This window comes from Pelodiscus sinensis, chromosome 2 (assembly GCF_052426305.1).
Source record: "Pelodiscus sinensis isolate ZL-2025 chromosome 2, ASM5242630v1, whole genome shotgun sequence".
Taxonomy (NCBI): Eukaryota; Metazoa; Chordata; order Testudines; family Trionychidae; genus Pelodiscus; species Pelodiscus sinensis.
Genome location: NC_143053.1, coordinates 69,974,666 through 69,995,567, shown reverse-complemented (window position 1 = coordinate 69,995,567; position 20,902 = coordinate 69,974,666). Strand labels below are relative to the sequence as shown.

Sequence of the window (20,902 nt, the reverse complement as noted above, 5' to 3'; positions counted from 1 at the left end):
TGACAGTTGCCTGGGTCATGGCTGCTGTAAGGCTGCTCTGCCGTGCTCCATGAGGCTCTCCTGTCATGCAGCGAATCACTCTGCTGCGTCCGGAAGGACACTGCGCCCCTATGGCTGAGAGGTGAGGCAAAACACAATTCTTATAATAGCTGTGGCAGGAGGGGAGATGCTGTACCCTAGACCCAGTCTTCAGAGCCACCGCAGCCCAGCAGTTCGCAGCCTGGAACCGGTCTGCAGACCAGCAATTGGGAACCACTGGTCTATGCCAATCATTCTCCTTCAATGTAAGTGTGGAGGAGCTGGGAGCACCACTAGACCCAAACCTCCACTAAAATCTGCCCCCATCCCCGTAGCCCACTCTCATACCCAGGGCAAAGGGAGCAGTTGCCTCAGGGCCCGGCAATTCTAAAGGACCCTGGGCTCCTGATCTTGCCACCACTACAGCAGCAGCTGTGGCACCTGGACCCTGGAATGCCGTGCAGCACACTCTGGGAACTGTAAGGGCTGGAGGGAAGGGACACCAGAGTGGCATGCTCTGGGCTGGCATCCCTGGCCCTACCCTCTCTGCCTGACACACTGCCTCCTCCACCTAGCCCAGAGGCCCTCTCCTCTGTTACATGGTGTGTGAGCTGAGCAGAGATGATAAGGCAAACTGGCAGCATCACAAAACAGAAGTACCTGGCACTGCTCTTGGCCATGGCTTAACTTCAATGGTATAATTATATATTCAATTTTAAAATGTCATAGGTGGCTTGTGTCCAAGATGCTCTCAGAGTAATTGTGAAGTTTAGAGTTTATGGGGACAGTGGTTCTTCACACAGAGGAATCCAAGTGCATGCAAGCAAAACCAGGAAAATTTCAAAATAAGAATATTTCAAAATGTTTCTTGTGAAGAATCTAGTAAATATTTCACTAAGCAAACAATATGAAAATCCAGTTCTTGTGTAAAGTTGTAGTGCTAGTGATAAAAGGCAATAAATCCACTGAACTATGGACGCAGAGGATTTTAACTTCAAATGTCAGTTCAGCTTTGGCTCTTACATTTGTGGCATTCTTATAGCACATGTGGTATCACTTGTCTTCTTCTCAATTATCTTTTTCTGTATCATTGCCATGAACCCAATTTTTTCTTCTTCTCATTCATTATCCTTTTCCCACAGACATGTCTCTGTAGCCCACTTGTCTGCCATGAACTCTTATTCCTCACCCAGATTTACTGGCTCACCCTTCAGTAAGGGTGGGCAAATACTATCCCGTGGACTAGATCCGGTCTGCCACGGTTAGCTCCTGATGGGCTGCGACCTTTATATTTACGTGTTCCTCTACAGATGTGGGTGATTGCAGTTTCTGTTGGCCATGGGTCGTCATTCCCAGCCAATGGCAGCTGTAGGAAGCAGTGTTGCCCACATCAATTACAGATTAATGTCATTCTCTTATATCAAAGTAAACACATAAATATTAATATTAGACAACAAGAAAAGCTTTAATAATTTACTTTGTAAGTAATTGTAAATGTGATCATTATATTAATGTATTTATCTTCAATATTTCAATATTCCACACTTCAGTTACCCAGTATTCAATTGGTTTATCATCTGTAGGCAAGTGGCTGACCGAAACTGTCTGTTGTGCAAAACATAATCTTTATATACAGGCAGTCCCCGGGTTACGTACAAGATAAGAACAAACTTACAGTCCCTAAGTTAAATTTGTATGTAAGTCGGAACTGGTACATATTGTAGGGGAAACTCTAGCCAAACATTTCTCCAGAGCTCAGTTTTATTCTCCCACACCTCACTTCCCTCAGTCCTTTATTCTCAAGCTGAGGTGTCTGCTGAGAAAAGCCGCTCCGCGTCTCCCTGGTCTGCTGGGGGGGGAGGGGCGCTAGCTTCGCGTCTCCCTGGTCTGCTGGGGGGAAGCAGCTAGTGCGTGGTTGCCTCACCCCATTTGTAAGTAGGGATCCGATGTAAGTCGGATCCATGTAACCCGGGGACTGCCTGTACTTACCTTGTGCGCTCATTTCAATTTTCACTCTGGTTTGTCTGTTTTATTGATGTGCTGCATCTTTTCATAAACCTAGACTGTTGTTACTCTTGTTTTTATAATACCTAGCCCAATAGGTCTGTGGTCCTTAATGAGGGTACTGACATACTACTCTAATACAATAATAATTCAGTTTCAATAAGCTGTGTGGACAGTGTTTTCAAAAGTGACCAGTATTTGGCATTGTTTCTTCAATGTTTGGGTGCCTATCATGAGACACTTTAAAGCAGTGCTACTCAACATGGGGCCCGCGGGCTGCATGTGGCCTGCAGACTGTTTGTTTGCGGCCCATGGTGCAATTTTGGTTTATGCAGGGCTCAACACATGACTCTCAGGTGGGATCCTTTGAACATGGTCTCCACTGGGAACATGTTCCACAACGGTGAGTGGTCTCCCAGGTGGGGTGAGCATTGAAAGATGCAAGTGGACGGGCTGGCTGGAATGACGGATACAGGGTGTCAGCATTTTAAGCCCCCAGGGAGGGGGTACCAGGAACACCGGGGCATTGCGGGAAGTGCTAGATGCTTAGCCTTTTGATCAGAGCCTGAGAGGTGCTGACTGGCTCACATTAGTCACGTTTGGGTCCGGTGCCATGGCTTACGGCTTTATCTTTGTCTTCATGCCTGAGTGTGCAAGAAGCTATTTGCATATATTTGCATATGTAACCCCCAAGGAGATTATCTAGATTCCTGGGGCTCTGTCTGCTGGCAGCTCAGGGAGAGGCACACTGTCCCTGGTAGGGAGGGGGAGCCAAGGCAAACTCAGAGTCTTCCCGGCAACCAATAGGAAGTGAGATGCCCCTCCCAGGGAGTTGAGGAAAGGAGAGATGCCATTTTTTGAGTGAGTCTGTCCCAAGCAGGGACAGTATGCCTCTCCCTGAGCTGCCAGCAGACAGAGCCCCAGGAATCTAGGTAATCTCCTTGGGGGTTACACATATATATTAGCATATATATGCAACCATACTTAAGTTGCGGCCCTCGGCATGTGCTGTGAGAGTATCATTGTGGCCCTTGGGGCTTCCAAAGTTGAGTAGACGTACTTAATTGGACCTATGATTTAGAGAGTTGGTGGTCAGTACATTAGGCTGAATTAAAGTATCTCAACCTGGGTACCCCAAATCACTAATCACTTTTGAAAATCTTGAGTTGCTAGGGCATTGCTTCACAGATAGACATTGAAACAATATGCTTGTTGTGACAGTCTCTCCTTTTCATGGGTAAATCCAGTTCTTCAGGTATACACAGCACTTTTTCAAATAGGAGAATTAGCTCTCAGAGGTTTTCCTGTGAAACTTCCTTGACACATTAATCTGAGATGAGTAATGAAAAGTTATAATGTTTCTTGCTTCCTCATTCTATATTTCTAGTATAGGTGGTTGACTAATGGATAAAGATGAGCTCCTTTCTCATGTTTTGTGCAATCTTGATCTTGCCCACAAATTCATATAGTTGCCTTGGATACAGAATTCTGGCTGTTCTTCACTAAATGATAGCTATCTGAAAGATGCAGGCAGTGAATATAATGTAGAATAGCCTCTAGTTGTAAAACCATCCTAAGAATAGGGAACACAGAAGTCACTCTTTTCCAGCCTCCCTACTTTGTTGTGCCTAGCAATTACTGTACAGTATTTCCTCATTTAATACTATAGATATGTTTCAGAAAATGATCGTGTTAAGTGAAAATGTGTTAGGCGGGGTCAATTTTCGCATTGAAAATAATGGAAAAGGTGGGGGTCTGTTGGGCCCGGGACATAAGGTTGGGGGAGAAAGGGGACTGGGTTACAGCAGGGAGGGTAGGTTTTTGGCTCTGGGGAAGGGAAGGGGAGGAGAGAAGAGGAGGGGGATTGGGTTGGGAGTACGCCCCTGTGATGGGTCTGCTGGGACCTGCACTGTGTCCAGCGAGGGGGGGTTGCCAGGGAATGGCACGGCGAGCGGCGAACCCTCGGCCACTTTGCAGAGAGGCGAAGGAAGCCCCATGCAGCTGCCGGCGAGGGGCCAGCTGGGAAAACCCAGCTACTGGCCTGAAAGTGGGGGTAGAGGAGAGGGGGTAGGGTGTCTGGTGAGGGAAAGTTAGCGGGGAACCGCGTGGCAAGTGGCGAACCCTCGGCTGCTTTGCAGGGAGGTGGGGGAGCCCCGTGAAGCTGCCTGTAATGGGCTGGCTGGGGAAATCATGTTATTCTGGGGATGGTCATGTAATTCAAAAAAGTTCCCTAAAAAAAAATCGTGCTATCATGAAAACGTGTTAAGCGGGCACGTGTTAAAAGAGGAATTACTGTACTACTTATAGCAAATTGTGTAGCCATTATGTGCATTCACTCCAAGTTGCATGTAACAATTACAGCCTCTCTCCGAGTTACGGATGAAACACTTGGCCGTAACTCGATCCATTCGTAACTCGGACCCCATTGAGTTACACGCGACTGCGCTGTTCGTAAGCGCAGGTCGCATTCATAACTCGGGGACCGCCTTTATGACCGCTCCATGGGAGCTTTGGGCGTAAGTGCAAATGGTGGTAAGTCGACCGTTTGCAACTCGGGGAGCGGCTGTATTGGTTTAATTTGATGGAAGCTGAATTTCTCCTTCAGTCTCCTCTTTCTCCTTCTGTATTTATTTACATTTTGGTGGGGGCCTATATACTCTTTCGTCATTTTTTATTTCTCCCTTAGAACTAGAATCACTTCTATGAATCTACTCTTGTTAATGTTATTGGAGGGTCTGGGTCTTAACAGTTAGGTTGTGTAGTGTGAGTCATTAGTAAAATACCCCCCATAAAAGTAATAGAAAATGTATGCAGCTCAGAGGTTTGTACTGTGCTCTGTATTTTTTTTTTTGTTGGTGTTTCTTCCAATTAGTGTGATTATTTCTACTTTTTAGTGCTTTGGTAGGTGGTATGTGGCAAACCAGAACATATCTGTGTTTTGAATTTGTTTCCTGATTAGTCTTTAAGGTTCAGTTTCAGTATGAAAATTATTTAGTGTTAATTTAGATTTTGAAACTCCCTTCTATAAAACATTGGTCCTTAGTTGTGATGCAGTCATGAAATGTCTTCAATAACACTAAAAGCTATTTTTTAGCTTAAAACAATTCTATTATTTTAAAATTTCCATGAATGTAGTACTAGAATAAAGTAGACTGGAATCCCTTTGTGTAACTGCCCCTGCTTCAAAAGGCTTATAGTCTAAGGCAAGGGTGGGCAATAATTTTTAATGGGGGGCTCCTGCAAGATTTTGGCAGTGGTCAAGAACTGCACTACTATGGAGGAGGTGCGGAGTCTGTGATGGAGGATGGGTGCAGAAGGGAGCTTGGGGTAAGGGACTGGAGTGCAGGAGAGGGTTTGGGGTCTGAGGGAATTTGGGTGAAGGAGGGCGTTGTGATCTCAGGCAGAGGCTTGAGGTGCAGGGTCTGGGAGGAGGTATAGCTACAAGAGAGGATTCTGACCTGGGAAAGGGGTTCTAGGAGGGAGTTGTGATCTGGGAGAAGGGGGAAAGGAGTTGCAAAAAGTTTCGGTGGTGACTTAGAGCAGGGAACTGTAGTGCCAGGATGGGGAGGAGGTATGGAAGCAGGAAAGGATTCAGGCAGTCCCTTTCACCTGTCTGGTTATTCTGTTTCTTTTCTAGTAGTAGGTTCAGAAGTTAAAGTAGGAAAAGAACAAGTTAGAATCACTTAGAAAAGTTATATGTCTTCAAGTCACCAGGGCCTGATGAAATGCATCCTAGAATACTCAAGGAGCTGATAGACGAGGTAGCTGAGCCTCTAGCTATCATCTTTGAAAAGTTACAGAAGTCAGGAGGGATTCCAGAAGACTGGAACAGGGCAAATATAGTGCCCATCTATAAAAAGGGAAATATGAGCAACCCAGGAAACTACAGACCTGTCAATTTAACTTCTGTACCAGGAAAGATAATGCAGCAAATAATTAAAAAGTTTGTCTGCAAACATTTGGAAGATAATAAGGTGAAAGGTACCAGTTAGCATGGATTTGTAAAGAACAAACCATGTCAAACCAATCTGAAAGCTTTCTTTGATGGGATATCAAGCCTTGTAGATAAGGGAGAAATGGTGGACGTGGTATACCTGGACTTTAGTAAGGCATCTGACACGGTCTCGTATGTCCTTCTTAGCAATAAACTAGGGAAATACAACCTAGATGGGGCTATTATAAGATGGGTGCATAACTGGCTAGATAACCATTCTCAGAGAAGTTATTAATGGTCCACAGTCATGCTGGAAGTGCATAACAAGTGGGGTTCTGCAGGGTCAGTTTTGGGACTGGTTCTGTTCAATATCTTCATCAACTATTTAGATATTGGCATAGAAAGCTTGCTTATAAAGTTTGCAGTTGATACCTAGTTGGAAGAGGTTGCAAGTGCTTTGGAGGATACAGTCATGATTCAAAATGATCTGGACAAATTGGAGAAATGATCTGAGGTAAATAGGAAGTACTCCACTTAAGGATTAAAATCCATTTCACACATACAGAAAGGGAAGTGATTGTCTAGGAAGGAGTACTGCAAAAAGGAATCTAAGGATAGTGGGCCACAAGCTAAATATGAGCTAACTATGTCATACTGTTGCAAAAAAAGCAAACATGATTCTGGGAAGCATTAATGAGAGTGTTGTAAATAAGAAACATGAAGGAATTCTTCCATACTACTCTGTGCTGATTAGGCCTCAACTGAAGTATTGTATCCAGTTCTGGGCATAACATTTCAGGAAAGATCGAAAGAAATTGGAGAATGTCCAGAGAAGAGCAATAAGTATGATTAAAAGTCTAGAGAATTTGACCTGTGAGGGAAGACTGAAAGAATTGGTTTTGTTTAGTTTGGAAAAGAAAAGACTGAGAATACCAAAAAGGGTGAGAATACCAAGGAGGAGGGATGAAAAATATTCTCCTCAACATCTGATGATAGTATAAGAAACAATGGGCTTAAATCACAGCAAGGAAAAGCTTCCTAACTGTCAGGGTGGTTAAGCACTAGAATAAATTGCCTAGGGAGGTTGTAGAATCTCCATCACTCCCCACTGAATATTGTTGGTTTGCTATAAAACAGGGGGAAAAAGTACGATTTTGCATGAAATAGTCTAAATGTTGTAATTTCAACTTAAACATAAACATTAGTTTGTAAGAAAGAGCTTACATGGCATTCAGATATGTGGAAGGGACATAAACTTATGAGTCTGTCTATGAAATCATCCCATTGTGTCCTTCTCTGTTTGGCGGGGTGAATGTGAGGGAGTGAGAGAAAGAGAGTGAGTGTGTGTGTCAAGGGCATGTTTCATGCTTTGTCTGTGGTGGAACGAAACAGGGTTAAGGGCATATTTCATGCTTTGTGGAATGAGGAGGCAGCAAGACTTTCCAAATCTGTGTATGTCCTAAGATCCACATAGAAACATGCCAATACCAGGTCATTTAGGAAACATTCGCACCTAGTGTTTCTGTGATAAGGCCCTTCCATGGCTTTTCAAGCTGCATGGCTTCCTGTAGATATATTCCAGTGTGCCTGAAGAGAAAGTCCATAAAAGGACTCATTCAGCTTTGAGGTAGAAGTTGCTGTGGAAAATAGCCATGCCATTTCCACAAATGTGGATGAAGATTCTGCACAGTTAGAGGTAGAACCATGTGGAATTATACTACATTGACACACCTTTCCCATCTTCCAACAAAATTGTACCCTCTTTTGCCTTCACTGGGATCTTCGAGAGGTCAACATCAGAACCTGTCCATGCATGGACCTTACATTAAGATGGCCTGAATACCTTCTCCTTTTGTGTATGTGTGTTTATCATGACATAACTAGCATAACAGCCTTGAAGGCTGTTTATTGTAGAGTCATTGTCAAACTGATACTCTTCCTTAGAATTTGTTTGCAGGTACACACGAGTTTGACCCAAGATTTTGTATTGAAAATACAAACTGCATTGTGTAAGCCAGAACGTGATAAATGAAAGAGGTGGAGGAAGTGTGTTCAAGTTCCCTAACTAACCACGGTACTGGTAGTCAAACCGCCCAAATTCTAATTTAAGGTCTAATAAGGACTTGCTGTGAGATATTACTTTGAACAAGTCATTTAACATCTTGAGCCAGATGTGGCTTACTTTACTTATACAGGTAGGTCAAATGGCTTCAGTGTAGTTGCCCGAGTAAGGAACTCAGGATTGAATTTCTCTGATTTAATTTCACTTCATTACATTAGATTTTACACCAGTGTTGTGCAGTGGGAATCAATGCTATTGCATCAGTATTAAAGTGGGGGTAATGTAATGGCTGCCTGTGCCCATTTCCCCATCTGTAATAAAATGAAGGTTTTTTTTGTCTCACAAAGCACTCACTTAACTAGTGTTTGTAAAGCATTATGATAACTTAAAAGGGAAGACATTATCAGTGAGAAGGGTTTCATTATAGTTATGAATTTGCAATGTTAAATTCACTCTAACAGGCCTGATTATTCCAGTTCTGGAGCTCAAATATTGTATTAATTCTAAGAATATTTATATAAAGATGTAATCTCACCTACAACGGAGGATTGAAGATAAATGAAAAATTACAAGGATAAGTTAATTCATGTCTTCTCCTGGTTGAAGACTAAACTCATGCTAGATATTTCATTTATTATTTATTGGACCAATAAAATATATTGTCTTACCCATCTTGTCCAAGCCTAGTTCTTGAAACAAAAATACATTCAAGAAACCCTCAAGAGTTGAGTTCTTCTAAACATGACTCTAGTTAAATTATTTAAAGCATTTTCCTCAAGTGTAGCATTCTAGTCCCTTGGTCCTAAATCTGCTAGTGTACGTCTACATAGCAGCGTTATTACAGAATAGCATCTGTGCATCTGCACTGACGTTATTCCGAAATAATGCAGTGTGCATCTACACTACAAGCCTTTATTTCAAAATAAGGTCAAGCTGGAGGATTTCTTACTCCGATTCATGGTAACCCTCATTTTATGAGAAGTAAGTGAAGTCAAAGGAAGAGTGTTCTCCCGTCAGCTTCCTGCTGTGTAGACAGCATCAAAAGCTGAATTAAGCTATTTTGGCTTACACTATGCAATTGACGTAGCTGAAGTTGCGTGGCTAAATTAAACTTTAGCCCTGCTGTATAGAAATAATCAGTTCCAGAAATAGGCCATGTGGCTTGTCAGGTTGCTACAACAGAGATTTTTGTCCTAGACAACACAGGAAAAAACACAAGACACTGGGAATATGGTTTAACTGAGCTGCAGGTTTACTAAGGAATTTATCTAGGAATTATAGAGCGGAGTGGAGATTACAGAGGCATGGATATATATACAGACAACAAAAGAAAAAGGGCACTTACCCTCATTTACAAAAGTACCCTATTTCTTTTGTTATCCTTATATATGCCTATGCCTCTATAAACTCCACTGCAATTCACCTGATGAAGAGGGTTTTACCCACAAAAGCTTATGCTCTAATAAATCTCTCAGGTGCCATAGGGCTCCTTGTTGTTTTTGTTGGAAGACGGTGTTTTGAAGTGTTCTTTTCCTGTTAAGCATTAAGAAGTGGCTTCAGTAGGAAATATGTCCTGTCAGATGCCTGTGTGAGGCCAAGCAAATCCTCTAATATGGTTTATTTTTGGGGGGTTGTTTTTCTGTTTAGATTTGATTTAAGGCTTTTCTGGCTTTAGTGACCCCTAGACAAGCTTGTACTATATGATGAGGAAGCTAAAAGGAGATGTTATTGATTTTAAAGCTAAAAAGGCAGACAATATGAGTAAAAAATATTTTGAAGAACAGTTTTTCTATTAGATTTTTAAAGGTGTAGTGGTACCCATTTAGTATAATACAAAATACTACTTAAGAATTTATTCTGCATAGAGACATTTATGATAAACTACTAATATCTAAGATCAAACTTCCTACAACAGAAAAGATTTCTGGCGGATAACCATTGTAAATTAGCAATTTTCTGATATAGATTACTTGATTTCCTCAATTATAGGTATTCCATTCTCCATTTATTGTAAGTGTATTGTCTCTTATTCTCCATGTCCATATATGTGTGTCAGTTTTATGGGCTAGAGTTTTTTATTTTAACTTTAAGGAGCAGAACCAAGTGGTGTGAATGAATATATATATATAATGTAATGAATAATCGGTGAGGAGTCCTGTGGCACCTTATAGACTAACTGAAGTGTAGGAGCATAAGCTTTTGTGGGCAAAGACCCACTTTGTCAGATTCATGTAGTGGAAATTTCCAGAGGCAGGTATAAATATGCAGACCAGAATCAGGCTGGAGATGACGAGGTGGATCCAATCAGGGAGGATGAGGCCCACTTCTAGTAGCTGATCTGGAGGTGTGAATTCCAAGAGAGCAGAAGCTGGTTTTGTAGTTAGCAAGCCATTCGCAGTCTTTGTTTAATCCAGAATTGATTGTGTCAAACTTGAAGATGAACTGTAGCTCAGCAGTTTCTCTTTGAAGTCTGGTCCTGAAGTTTTTTTGCTGCAGGATGGCTACCTTTAGATCTGCAATTGTGTGTCCAGGAAGATAGAAGTGTACCTCTACGGGTTTTTGTATGTTGCCATTCCTAATATCTGATTTGTGTCCATTGATTCTTTTATGTAGGAACTGTCCAGTTTGGCCGATGTATATAGCAGTGGGGCATTGTTGGCACATGATGGCACATATTATGGTAGTAGATGTGCAGGAGAATGAACCAGTGACAGTATGGCTGATGTGGTTAGGTCCTGTGATGGTGTTGCTGGTGTGTATATGTGGGCAGAGTTGGCACTGAGGTTTGTTGCAAGGATTGGTTCCTGAGTTAGAGTTATTATAGTGCGGTGTGTAGTTGCTGGTGAGAATATGCTTCAGGTTTGCGGGTTGTCTGTGGGCAAGGACTGGCCTACCTCCCAAGGCCTGTGAAAGTGAGGGATCATTGTCCAGGATGGGTTGTAGATCACTAATGATACGTTGGAGAGGTTTTAGCTGAGGACTGCAGGTGATGGCCAGTGGTGTTCTGTTGGTTTCTTTCTTGAGCTAATGTTTGTATAAGGCTTTGTGCACTTATGAAAAAAAGAGACATTTAAAAGAATTTCGAACCAAAAAACTAGAAACAGACTGGGTTCTTCAGCATCTGATGACTCCTTGACAACTGATAGGAGAAAAAATAGGGGACAACAGAGATGCCATAGTCACACAAAGGAAAATGTTAAAATGTTGAGTTCTGACCCAGAGTCATTTTTACTTTCATATTATCCTTCTCATGAAAGTATCTTGGTATCTCATAGTAATCAAAGGCTTTTTGACTGAGCTAAATGAACTGAGTTTGTGGTCTCAACCCAGTTTCTAGTGTGCATGTATTGGCATCATAAAAATTACATCCTAGTGAGAATTAAATGGATATCCAAAAAGGCAACTGAGTAAAGAGGCCAAAGAATGAATAGGTTTGGATAGTGAATTACTCCTCCATTCCTAGAGGACCAACCTAACCAGGAGAAAGGCACACTTGTATAGCAGGACTGACAAATGTGCTTATCCTGTACCTTTTTGTAACCATATATAGGAATATATACTTTAGGCTTACAATCCAGCATGTATGACCAGGACAAATGTAAACAAAATTAAATAGCCTTTACCCAGAGATGATTAACCAGTAGTTAAGTTGAAAATTTGTTGTGGCAAGTATTAGAAAGACAAGGTGGGCAAGGTAATATTTTTATTAGAGAAACTTCTATTGGTGAAAGGAACAAGCTTTTGAGCTTACCCAGAGCTGTTCTTCTGGCTGAATGTAAACTACTTACCTGCAGGGTTCAATCCACCCATCCTGTTTCCCCATCCAGTGCAATGGATTAGTTCATGACTATTTGTTTTATTTGTACTTACACCATTCATTTTTATCAGAAATAGAGAAATTATGTGGCATCTCGGTATTTCCCCCCAAAATTCAGTAAGTCCAAATTCTCAATTATTTCAGTGTATGGAACTTCCTTCACATATTGTGCCCAGCCATCGTCTGTCTACATAATTGTAAAGGCATCAAAATTTGTGTGTGTGTGTGAGTATGCACATATGTGTATATTTGTATACAAGTGAAATGTTAGTGTCAAAATTAAGTAAAGTAGCTAACGTTAAATCTTATTCTATAATGAAAATGGGCAGAAGAGCCTACAGAGTATTTCATACTTTTCTTTTTATAAATATATATAAGCAACACTGATATATATATATATCAGTTCTATACACTGGGTTTAAGAAAGCATAATGCAGGGAAAATGTTGATGTTATAAATATTGATTAGCATGTTACTCAGGCAAGATTAATCCAGTCCTTTCTATTTATTCAACAGTATCATTAAAAGTAAACACATTTGTTTATTCTGGGACAAGAACTGTTCTTTTTCTCCAGATCATCTTCTCCCATCTGCAGTTTCTTGGTTTTTTTCTTATTCTGGAATTGACAGGTTTTTTTCTGACAAGACAAGATGATGTTGAGGATGAAAACTACTCTTAAAAGAATTAATGTAGATATTGTGGCAGAAAATATTAAAACTAACTGAACTTGATTTAACTTTTTCAGGAAAGAACGGTAACAATTAGAAGACAAACTGTAGGAGGATTTGGATTAAGTATAAAGGTAGTATGCTTTTTTTGTTTATTTTTCCACTGGTTACACAAAACATGTTTTTGTCTTCTATTTAATGTATCTTAATGAAGGCAAATTGTATTTCAGAGTACTTGAAACAATAGTACAAATTCTAGAAGTGTTAGTTAAAATATTTATTTACTGTCACAATAGGCAATCAGCAGAAACATTGGATGGAGGGCACATCCCCTTAAGATTCAGGATGGAGTCTCTATAATAAGATTTTATTTGAAAATAAAAAAAGGTTAATCAATTGCACAAGACTGTTCTTTTGTTCAAAAGTACTCTATTTCAAGTGCTTGCTAATGAATGTTAAATTATAGTGACAGGCACAGGGAATAGCTAATGAGTTCATCATCAATTTTGTACAAATCATATCACATTAATTCATTTTTAGTCATTATTAAGAATGAAAGCGCTCTTGTTTCTTCATATTGTTTATTTTGCTCTAGATAAGACAACAGCAGCAATTTATCTGCAACTTTATTTCCTCCATTCACTGGGAAGATTTCAGGGACATTTAAGGCCTATGTGTGTTCTTTCTTAAAAGAAAGGGAAAGAGTTAAGTATTTGAATACCTTACCTCATCCTTGAAATACAAGGTAGATAACATGGCATTAATTTTATCTTCCTTCTAAATGCAGCACTTTTCAGCTTTAAGACCACAGAGGAGAAAATCAAATATACTATATATGTATGCAAAATAGTCTCAATTTATGCATATGACTGACATTAAGTCCCAGAGAAAGAGATGAATGTGCACTTCCCTTGTGTTGTCATTGATAAAAAAAACTGCTGAATAGAAATATTAGTTCTTAAAATATGTCTTGATCCTTATGCTTTTATCTTATTGACCTTAAAGTACCCCACTCATGGAAAACTAATTGCTACGTTGTGCCCAAAACTGCTTATGAACTAAGTCAGTGGCAAGCAAATTGCTCTCCTGAAATATCATTATGGGTTGTTATTTACTCAATAATCATAAAGTACTACATATCGCTGTCAGGTTAATAATAAGGAAGCATGAAATTCTGTAGCTAGTATAAGGAAAAAACAGCATATGGGTCTAGAATCCAGGATTTTTGTGATTCAATTTGGAAGGTGAATATTTTAGGAAAACTCAATAAAACAGATTTTTTAAAGTATATTATATCTTGAAGTTACTTGAATACTGTAATACAAAATGTGGGGATGGGAGGTTGCAATCTTATTAAGTAACAGGCAAATAATAACAAAATAACTTTGCTTAATGGACATAAGTGAAAGAGTCCTTGGGAATTATGTTCTCTCCCCTGAAATAAGCGCATTGCTCTCAAGTTTTCTGGAGAGTATGCAGCCATTAAATACTACTAAGTTAAAAAACAGGGACAGTATTTTTGTATGTGTTTGTAAAGTGTTTAGACCACTGTCCCAGACCCTGTATTAAATCCTAAAGTTCTAGTGCAATACAAATATTAAGTAAGAAGCAGACACCAGGAGAGTTGAAACAAATTGTAACAGAGTTGCTAAATCATGATGCATTAGGAAGAAAATATTTCTTTCAGTTTTGATAGTTAATTGTGTATTGCTGAGGACATCAATCAGAACTGACTCCAAAAGCTTATAAACTGAAGTTAAATATGTTTACACTAGAAAGAGGACCTGCATTGTTAAGATAGGGCAATTAACAACTGGAACAATTTACAAGGGAATACAATTTATTCTGCTTTACTGAAGTGTTTAGACAAAGATTTTTGTGTTTAAAATAGTTGTAGTTCAACCACAAGAGATTATCGTGACACAGGAATTCCAAGGTTGAAGTCTATGCTCTGTTTTATGCAGCATGTCAGAGTAAGTGCTCATTATGGTCCCTTCTGACTTTAAAAATCTAGGAATTGGGACCCTATTATATAATGTAGTTTATAAGCATATAGCGAGACACACTGTCATAAGTGTCTTAGTCTAGGAAACAATGAGGAATTCTGTGGCACTTTAAAGACTAACAGATATATTTGGGCATAAGCTTTCATGGGTAAAAAACACTTTGTCAGAGGTATGGAGTCAAAATCACAGAGACGGGGTGTGTGTACGTGTACATACACACACACACACACACACACACTAACACTAACATATCACAAGAAGGGAGATACTTAGCAAGTGTAGGACCAGTATTAAGGAGACCAATTCAATCATGGCGGATGTGGCTCGCTCAAAAAGCTGTTGATGGGGGAGGGAGAGAGTGGGGCAGCATGAATACCAAGAGAGGAACATTTTCCTTTGTAGTGAGATAACCAATCTAAATCCTTATTTATTCCTAATTTGATTGTGTTAAATTTGCAAAGGAATCGCAGCTCTGCTGTTTGTCTTCATAGTCCATTTCTGATGTTTTTTTGGTTTTTTAGTTTGCTTCTATGGGTTTGTTTATTTATTTATTTATTTGTATAAGGACAGCTATATTTAAACTTGTTACTCAGGCTACATCTAAACTACACCCCTCTGTTGGCAGAGGGATGTAAATGAAGCACATGGAATTTAAATATCCCGTGCTTCATGTGCATAATCGTGTCATAGTGCTGTTTCGAACAGGCGCCGCTTCGAAACTGAAACCACAGTTTAGATGTGGTTTTTTCGACAATAGAGCACCTTTTCGAAAGATCCTCAGGAGTACACGATTATGCAAATGAAGAATGGGATATTTAAATCTCCACTTCATTTGCACTTTCAAAGTGCTTCATTCACATCCCTCTGCTGACAGAGGGGTATAGTTTAGATGTAGCCTTGGTGTCTAGGGAGGTTAAATTACAGGTTGCACCTCTAAAATCCAGGATTCTCTGGTGTGGCAACATTCATGGTCTGGCATGACCACAGATGTTCCAGGATCAGAGTCCTGGTCTGCTGCAAGGGGGTGGGGACCCGGGAGCCGGTGCACAGCTCAGTTGGGCTGTGTGGCGATGCGTGGGGCGGAGGGCGGCATGTGGGCAGGAGGAGTTGGCACATTGCTCAGCTGGACAGTGGGGTGGAAAGCAGGGCCTGAAGCTGGTGTGTGGCTCATTTGTGCTATGAGAGCTAGTTTGGGCTCAGCTTGGCAGCAGGAGCAGCCAGGAAGCCTGGTGGGGGAAGGAGGCACTTTGAGGCAGTAGGGAGGGAGGCTGCCTGAAATGACCTCTCCGATCCAGAAAAATCCCTCATCTGGGACTAATCAGGTCCCAAGAATCCTGGACCAGGGAGGCCCAACCTGTATTCTCCTACTGTTTTTTCTGTGTTACCTTTCTTGATCTTTTTCATTTTGCTGTTATCTACTTCTGTAGTTTGGCTATCACTTTGAGATCAATTGTTTTGCATCTAACTAAAGGAAAACTGATGTGTTTCTTTGAGGGAACACAGATCTAGTTTCTCCTTAGATGTTGGACCTGATCATGGTGCCAGTGAAGTCAATAGCAAAACTTTAATTGACTTCAATTGGAGTAGAATTAGACTCCTTTTGTAGCCTCCGAGGTCAATTTTATCCAATAAACTTCAGTCAGTAATTCAGATGGATTTATTTTCTCAAGCTTCTAAATTGTCTTCTGAACAGCCATTAATAAATCATTGTGCTGAAGTGCGAGCACAGAGATTTAGAGATTGAATGAATGAATGAACTATATAGTATTTGTCATGTTTTCATATTTTACTAACAAGATTAAATTGCACAGATTCTGAGAGATATGTTGCTAGGTGTATAACTTCTGAAAGGACATTGTGTTTCTCAATAATCTGACAGTGTAGCATGATAGAAAGAGGGCAATAAAATTGATTGTTCATTAAAGAAATTAAGCTTTACAGTAATATTACTCTGGCTCTAAGTGACCTGTAAAATAGGCTTTGCTCCCCTGTTTTCATTATTCTTTTCCCCCCAAATACTCGGCACAAAAAGCCAGCTGAGTATGAGTCTGACATTAAAATGCCTGGCGCTATAACACACATAGACACAAACACACACACACACCAGACACCCCTGATATTGGGCGTTTGAAGAAGAATACATCACAAAAGCCTACAGACCAATTATTAGAATGATCCCCATGCGTTTGATTTATGCCTGGCTCCATGCCAGTATGATGGAATTTCACGAAGCTAGCAGAGCTTTCTCCCACTCAGAGGATCCAGCCCCCGTGGTCCATAGAGGAGAGAGGGAAGTGTATGCTGAATCTTATGAAACAGCATGATAACAGCCATGCTTCCCACTGCTTTAAGGCATTATGCCCCTGGCATAATAACCCCAGGAGCTTCCAGAGATTGTTATTTAAATGTACATTTTAACCTATGTGTGTGTTGATCCACTAGGAGAGTTTTGGGGAGAATCAGGTTAAGTATTGCAGCAGTATCTAGCACAATGCTGTATGGAACGTGTGCAGATTTCCCATACCCTCTTGCTAAACTAATGAACAATGTTGTATACTAGAAGATTAACTCTGCATTGCTCATTTCCTTAACTCACTTAATTTTTATTTTTCTTCATTTAAATCATTGTTCTGGGGAGGGGCTGGAGAGAAAGAGTTCAGTTTGTAGGCTGCCTCAGGAAGCAAGAACAACCCAAGGCCTCTCTCACACCTTGGGACCAGGTGAGAAGCACCTCTCCATAGCCTCTGCAGCTCCAGCAGGCACAGCTAGGGTAGGAATCTATGTCTCCTGGCTGGGGCAGGTCCAGGTTTGTGGGCATACTTTGCTTGAAGTTATGATAAGAGCAAATTGGATACTGAATTTAGTGGTCCTAGCGCTCGCCATTCAGAAGGAGTTCTTGAACAAACAGACAAACTTTTTCAAATATATAGTAGACTAGAAGATTTATGCAGCATTGCCTGGGTCCTTGGAGACAATGGGGAGAGGGGGCAGAAAGCAGGACAGGTGCTTGGGGATATGGGCTTAGGGCAGGGGGTGTGGGGAGTGCAGGAATGGAAGTGGAGTAGTCAGGGCAGGGGTTGAGGGGCTTAGGGCAGAGGAAGGGGAGAAAGGGTTAAGGTAGAGGGTTGGAAAGCCCAGGAGTGGTGAGGGTGGGAGGGCTGTAGGAGTCACGGCTGGGGTGGAGGTGGCCAGTAGCTGCCCCCACGGCTGACATGGGTGACAGTGGCTGCACTGCCTGGCCAACAGCTGCTGCCCTGGACCAGGCCAGGATGGTGGGGGCTGCACTGGCCAGCCAGTAGCATCTCTGCAGCTCTTGGAGGCTGTTGGGGCAGTGGTAACCTCTTCTCTGGGCGGGGCAGTTCCTCAAATAAGTTGGGACACCAGAAAGAAGGGCCAGTGGATTTAGAACGCGAAACCTGTTTCTCATTTCGGGGAGTAGGCCATTAGACCATGCTATTTACATAAGAGATCAAAGTAACTGCTTAGTAGAGGAGAGTACTCTGCTATAGGCATTTGGCCATTGCCGAAGCTTACTCTTAATTCCTTTGCTTTCTCTCTCTCTCTTTTATTATTTTACCTTTACTTTTAATGTTAGTTTTAGCACCATCCAGGTCTACAAACCCACCAGGGAACATTGAGTGGAGTAGTAAAGCTGAATGCTTCTTTATACAATGTGGCCCACTTTGTTTTCTTTAGTGAATACCTGCTGCTCCATTACTTCTTGCTCCCTTTTTTGTTCCTTGTACTTATTCTGCTGCTTGCTGACTTGCTGTATGTGGTAACAGACATAAATCAAAATCTGATGTACAAACCTCTCCTTTATCTTTGCCTTTTGTTTGTCTGTTTCTTGCCAGCATGAAAATAAAAATGATCACAGCATGGTTGTCATTACAGGATTATGCCTATTTCCCCTTTGTATAACATGGATTTGATATAGTAATTTCTAGAAAACTTGGAGAAAGCTGCAATAATTTTTATTTTACTTTTATAGAATATTGTCTATTTTTCAGTTAACAACCTGCACAACCGATTTTCTGAGAGGCAATAAGTAATTGCTTGACATCGCATTAGAAAAACAGAAAGAAAGCTATTATATAGAGTGCATTAAATTTTTGTCTAGAAAATAAGTTTACCTCAGAAAAGTGCGCAGGAGACAATTGGGGTTATAGACATACTTACAAATGAAAATATTTGCAGTGAGATATGATTGTTTTCTAATTCTAGGGTGGAGCAGAACATAATATTCCTGTGGTCATTTCCAAAATTTCCAAAGAACAAAGAGGTAGGTGCCTAAAAATAGGTGCGGTTTTATGGATTTCAGCCCATTGCTTAAAGCACTGAGGCATCTTACTTGTTTTGGTTTTGCTGGCTGCTTTGAGATACGATATTACAAATTGTTCATAACTCTGATGTATCAGTTGTACATGTGTGACCTAGTGAACTTCCACTAAATTAAGTTTTTCACACACAAAGAAAAGCATAGAACAGTGGCTAGTATTTTTGGGGGGGTGAAGATCGTTTTTTCACAATGAAACCATGCAAAAAATCATACTTCTGTATGTCTCCTAATATGAAAATAGTCTTTTCTATCTTACTAAAAGATAATTATGCAGATTTTGATTCTTTTTACATCTCTTATTCCTCTGAAATTGATACCCACATTGGGGACACTGGCATGGGGTTGGCGAAACCACTTACAAAGAGCTGTTCTTTGTCTGTCTTTGCTGGCTGGCTTGGAAGTGGGCAGGCAGGGATGGAAAATGGCAGAGCCTCACTTCTTTTCCCTTGCAGGTTTGGCAGGCACCGTAGGCTACATCATGGGTAGGACTGACACTGAATATGCACAGAAAAGCTGTCATTGACTCAGGACTTGACATTAGTCACCCTAGATCTTGGCGAGGTTTGATTTTGTAGTTAAATTCCATTTTTGGAAGGAAAAAAAAGACAATGTCTCTGCCTCAGGGTTTTTTTGTTTTGTTTTTGTTTTTGTTTTTTGTTGTTGTTGGTTTTGTTAAAGGGCTATTGTGCAAAGCTGTTGGAATGGTGGAATGAGTCCCCAGGAGATAGATTAGTTGGTGAAGGGCAGACATTATGGTCAAAGGTTACAATAAAGTCTGTGATTCATATACGTGAGTGTGTGTGTGTGTGTGTGTATATATATATTGTTTATTTGTATCTTATTCACATTTGTTTGTGTATGTGAAAGGATGTACAAATAATATGGTGTTATGTCTAGATAGACCTATTTGTTAAATGCCATCAACCATGGAAGGGAAAATACAATACCCTCGATTTAAGTTTAATCAAGTATGTTAAAGAAGAAAACATTTCCTATATTTTTTTAAACTACTTTGTCTTGAACTGTATTTGTAATTCAAGCCTAAACATATACAGTGTGAGTTGTGTGGGAAATTGAATATCTTTTAAGCCTTAAGGAGCAAATTAATCTCAAGGGTATACTACCTAAGGAATAGCTGTTCTTACCAAGGTGTCCACTCAGGGATATCTTCTCCTGGATTGGTGATATGGGGCTGGGCAGGGGTTATAGGGTGGAGGAAAACCTATTTCACTAATCTGAAACCCTTGTCTCTTATGGTTTGCAGACCTTGTCCATCCCTGTAGTTCCTCTCCAATCCCTCCCAGAGGCCAGTGTATGGAATGGTGATAGCGGGTCTCATTGAATGCTGCAGAAGTCAGGGAATATCCAAACTGACACTAAGGGGCATGTCTACACAGCAGGGCAAAAATTGAATTAAGCTACATAACTTCAGCTACATCGGTTGTTTAGCTGAAGTTGAAATAGCTTAATTCGGCTTTTGGTGCTGTCTACAAAGCAGGAAGCCAAAGGAAGAACACTCATCCTTCAACTTCCCTTAGTTGAAGGGAAGTTACAGTACTCGGAGTAAGAAGTCCTCCAGTTCACCATTATTTCAAAATAATGGTTTGCTGTGTAGACATGTCCTAGGATGGGAGGAGGGATAGCTCAGTGGTTTGAGCATTGGTCTGCTAAACTCAGGGTTGTGAGTTCAATCCTTGAGGAGGCCATTTGGGGCAAAAATCTGTTAGGGATGATACTTGGTCCTGCTGTGAAGGCAGGGGACTGGACTTGATGATCTTTCAAGGTCCCTTCCAGTTCTAGGAGATATGCAGTCTCCATTCATATCCTTTAAGGATATTTTGGAATAATGTCAGTTATTCCCCCCCTCCCCCAAAAAAAAATCTGCTGTGTAGGCATGCCCCAAGAGAGGAACGTGCAAGGAAATTGGCGAAAAAAAGTTTTAGTGCATCATGTTCTTGTTGGTTGTCTCTCAGGAGCCGAGGAAGACATGTTGTGCATTTCATTTGTGGAGACGCATGTGGATCCGGAGCCCAAAGGTCAAAGCACACATGCG

At 40.8% G+C, this 20,902-nt stretch overlaps 1 protein-coding gene across 3 annotated transcripts in view; it reads left to right on the top strand.

Moving 5' to 3' along the window:
• Positions 1-20,902, top strand: part of SNTG1 (syntrophin gamma 1) — a 532,572-nt gene that overhangs the window by 273,997 nt on the left and 237,673 nt on the right. For all 3 annotated transcript variants that reach the window (XM_006112171.5, XM_014577356.4, XM_075920716.2), the window contains 2 exons: positions 12,582-12,638; positions 18,735-18,792. In XM_006112171.5, the coding sequence (XP_006112233.3) occupies positions 12,582-12,638; positions 18,735-18,792 (115 nt within the window). The remainder of the gene's footprint in view (positions 1-12,581; positions 12,639-18,734; positions 18,793-20,902) is intronic.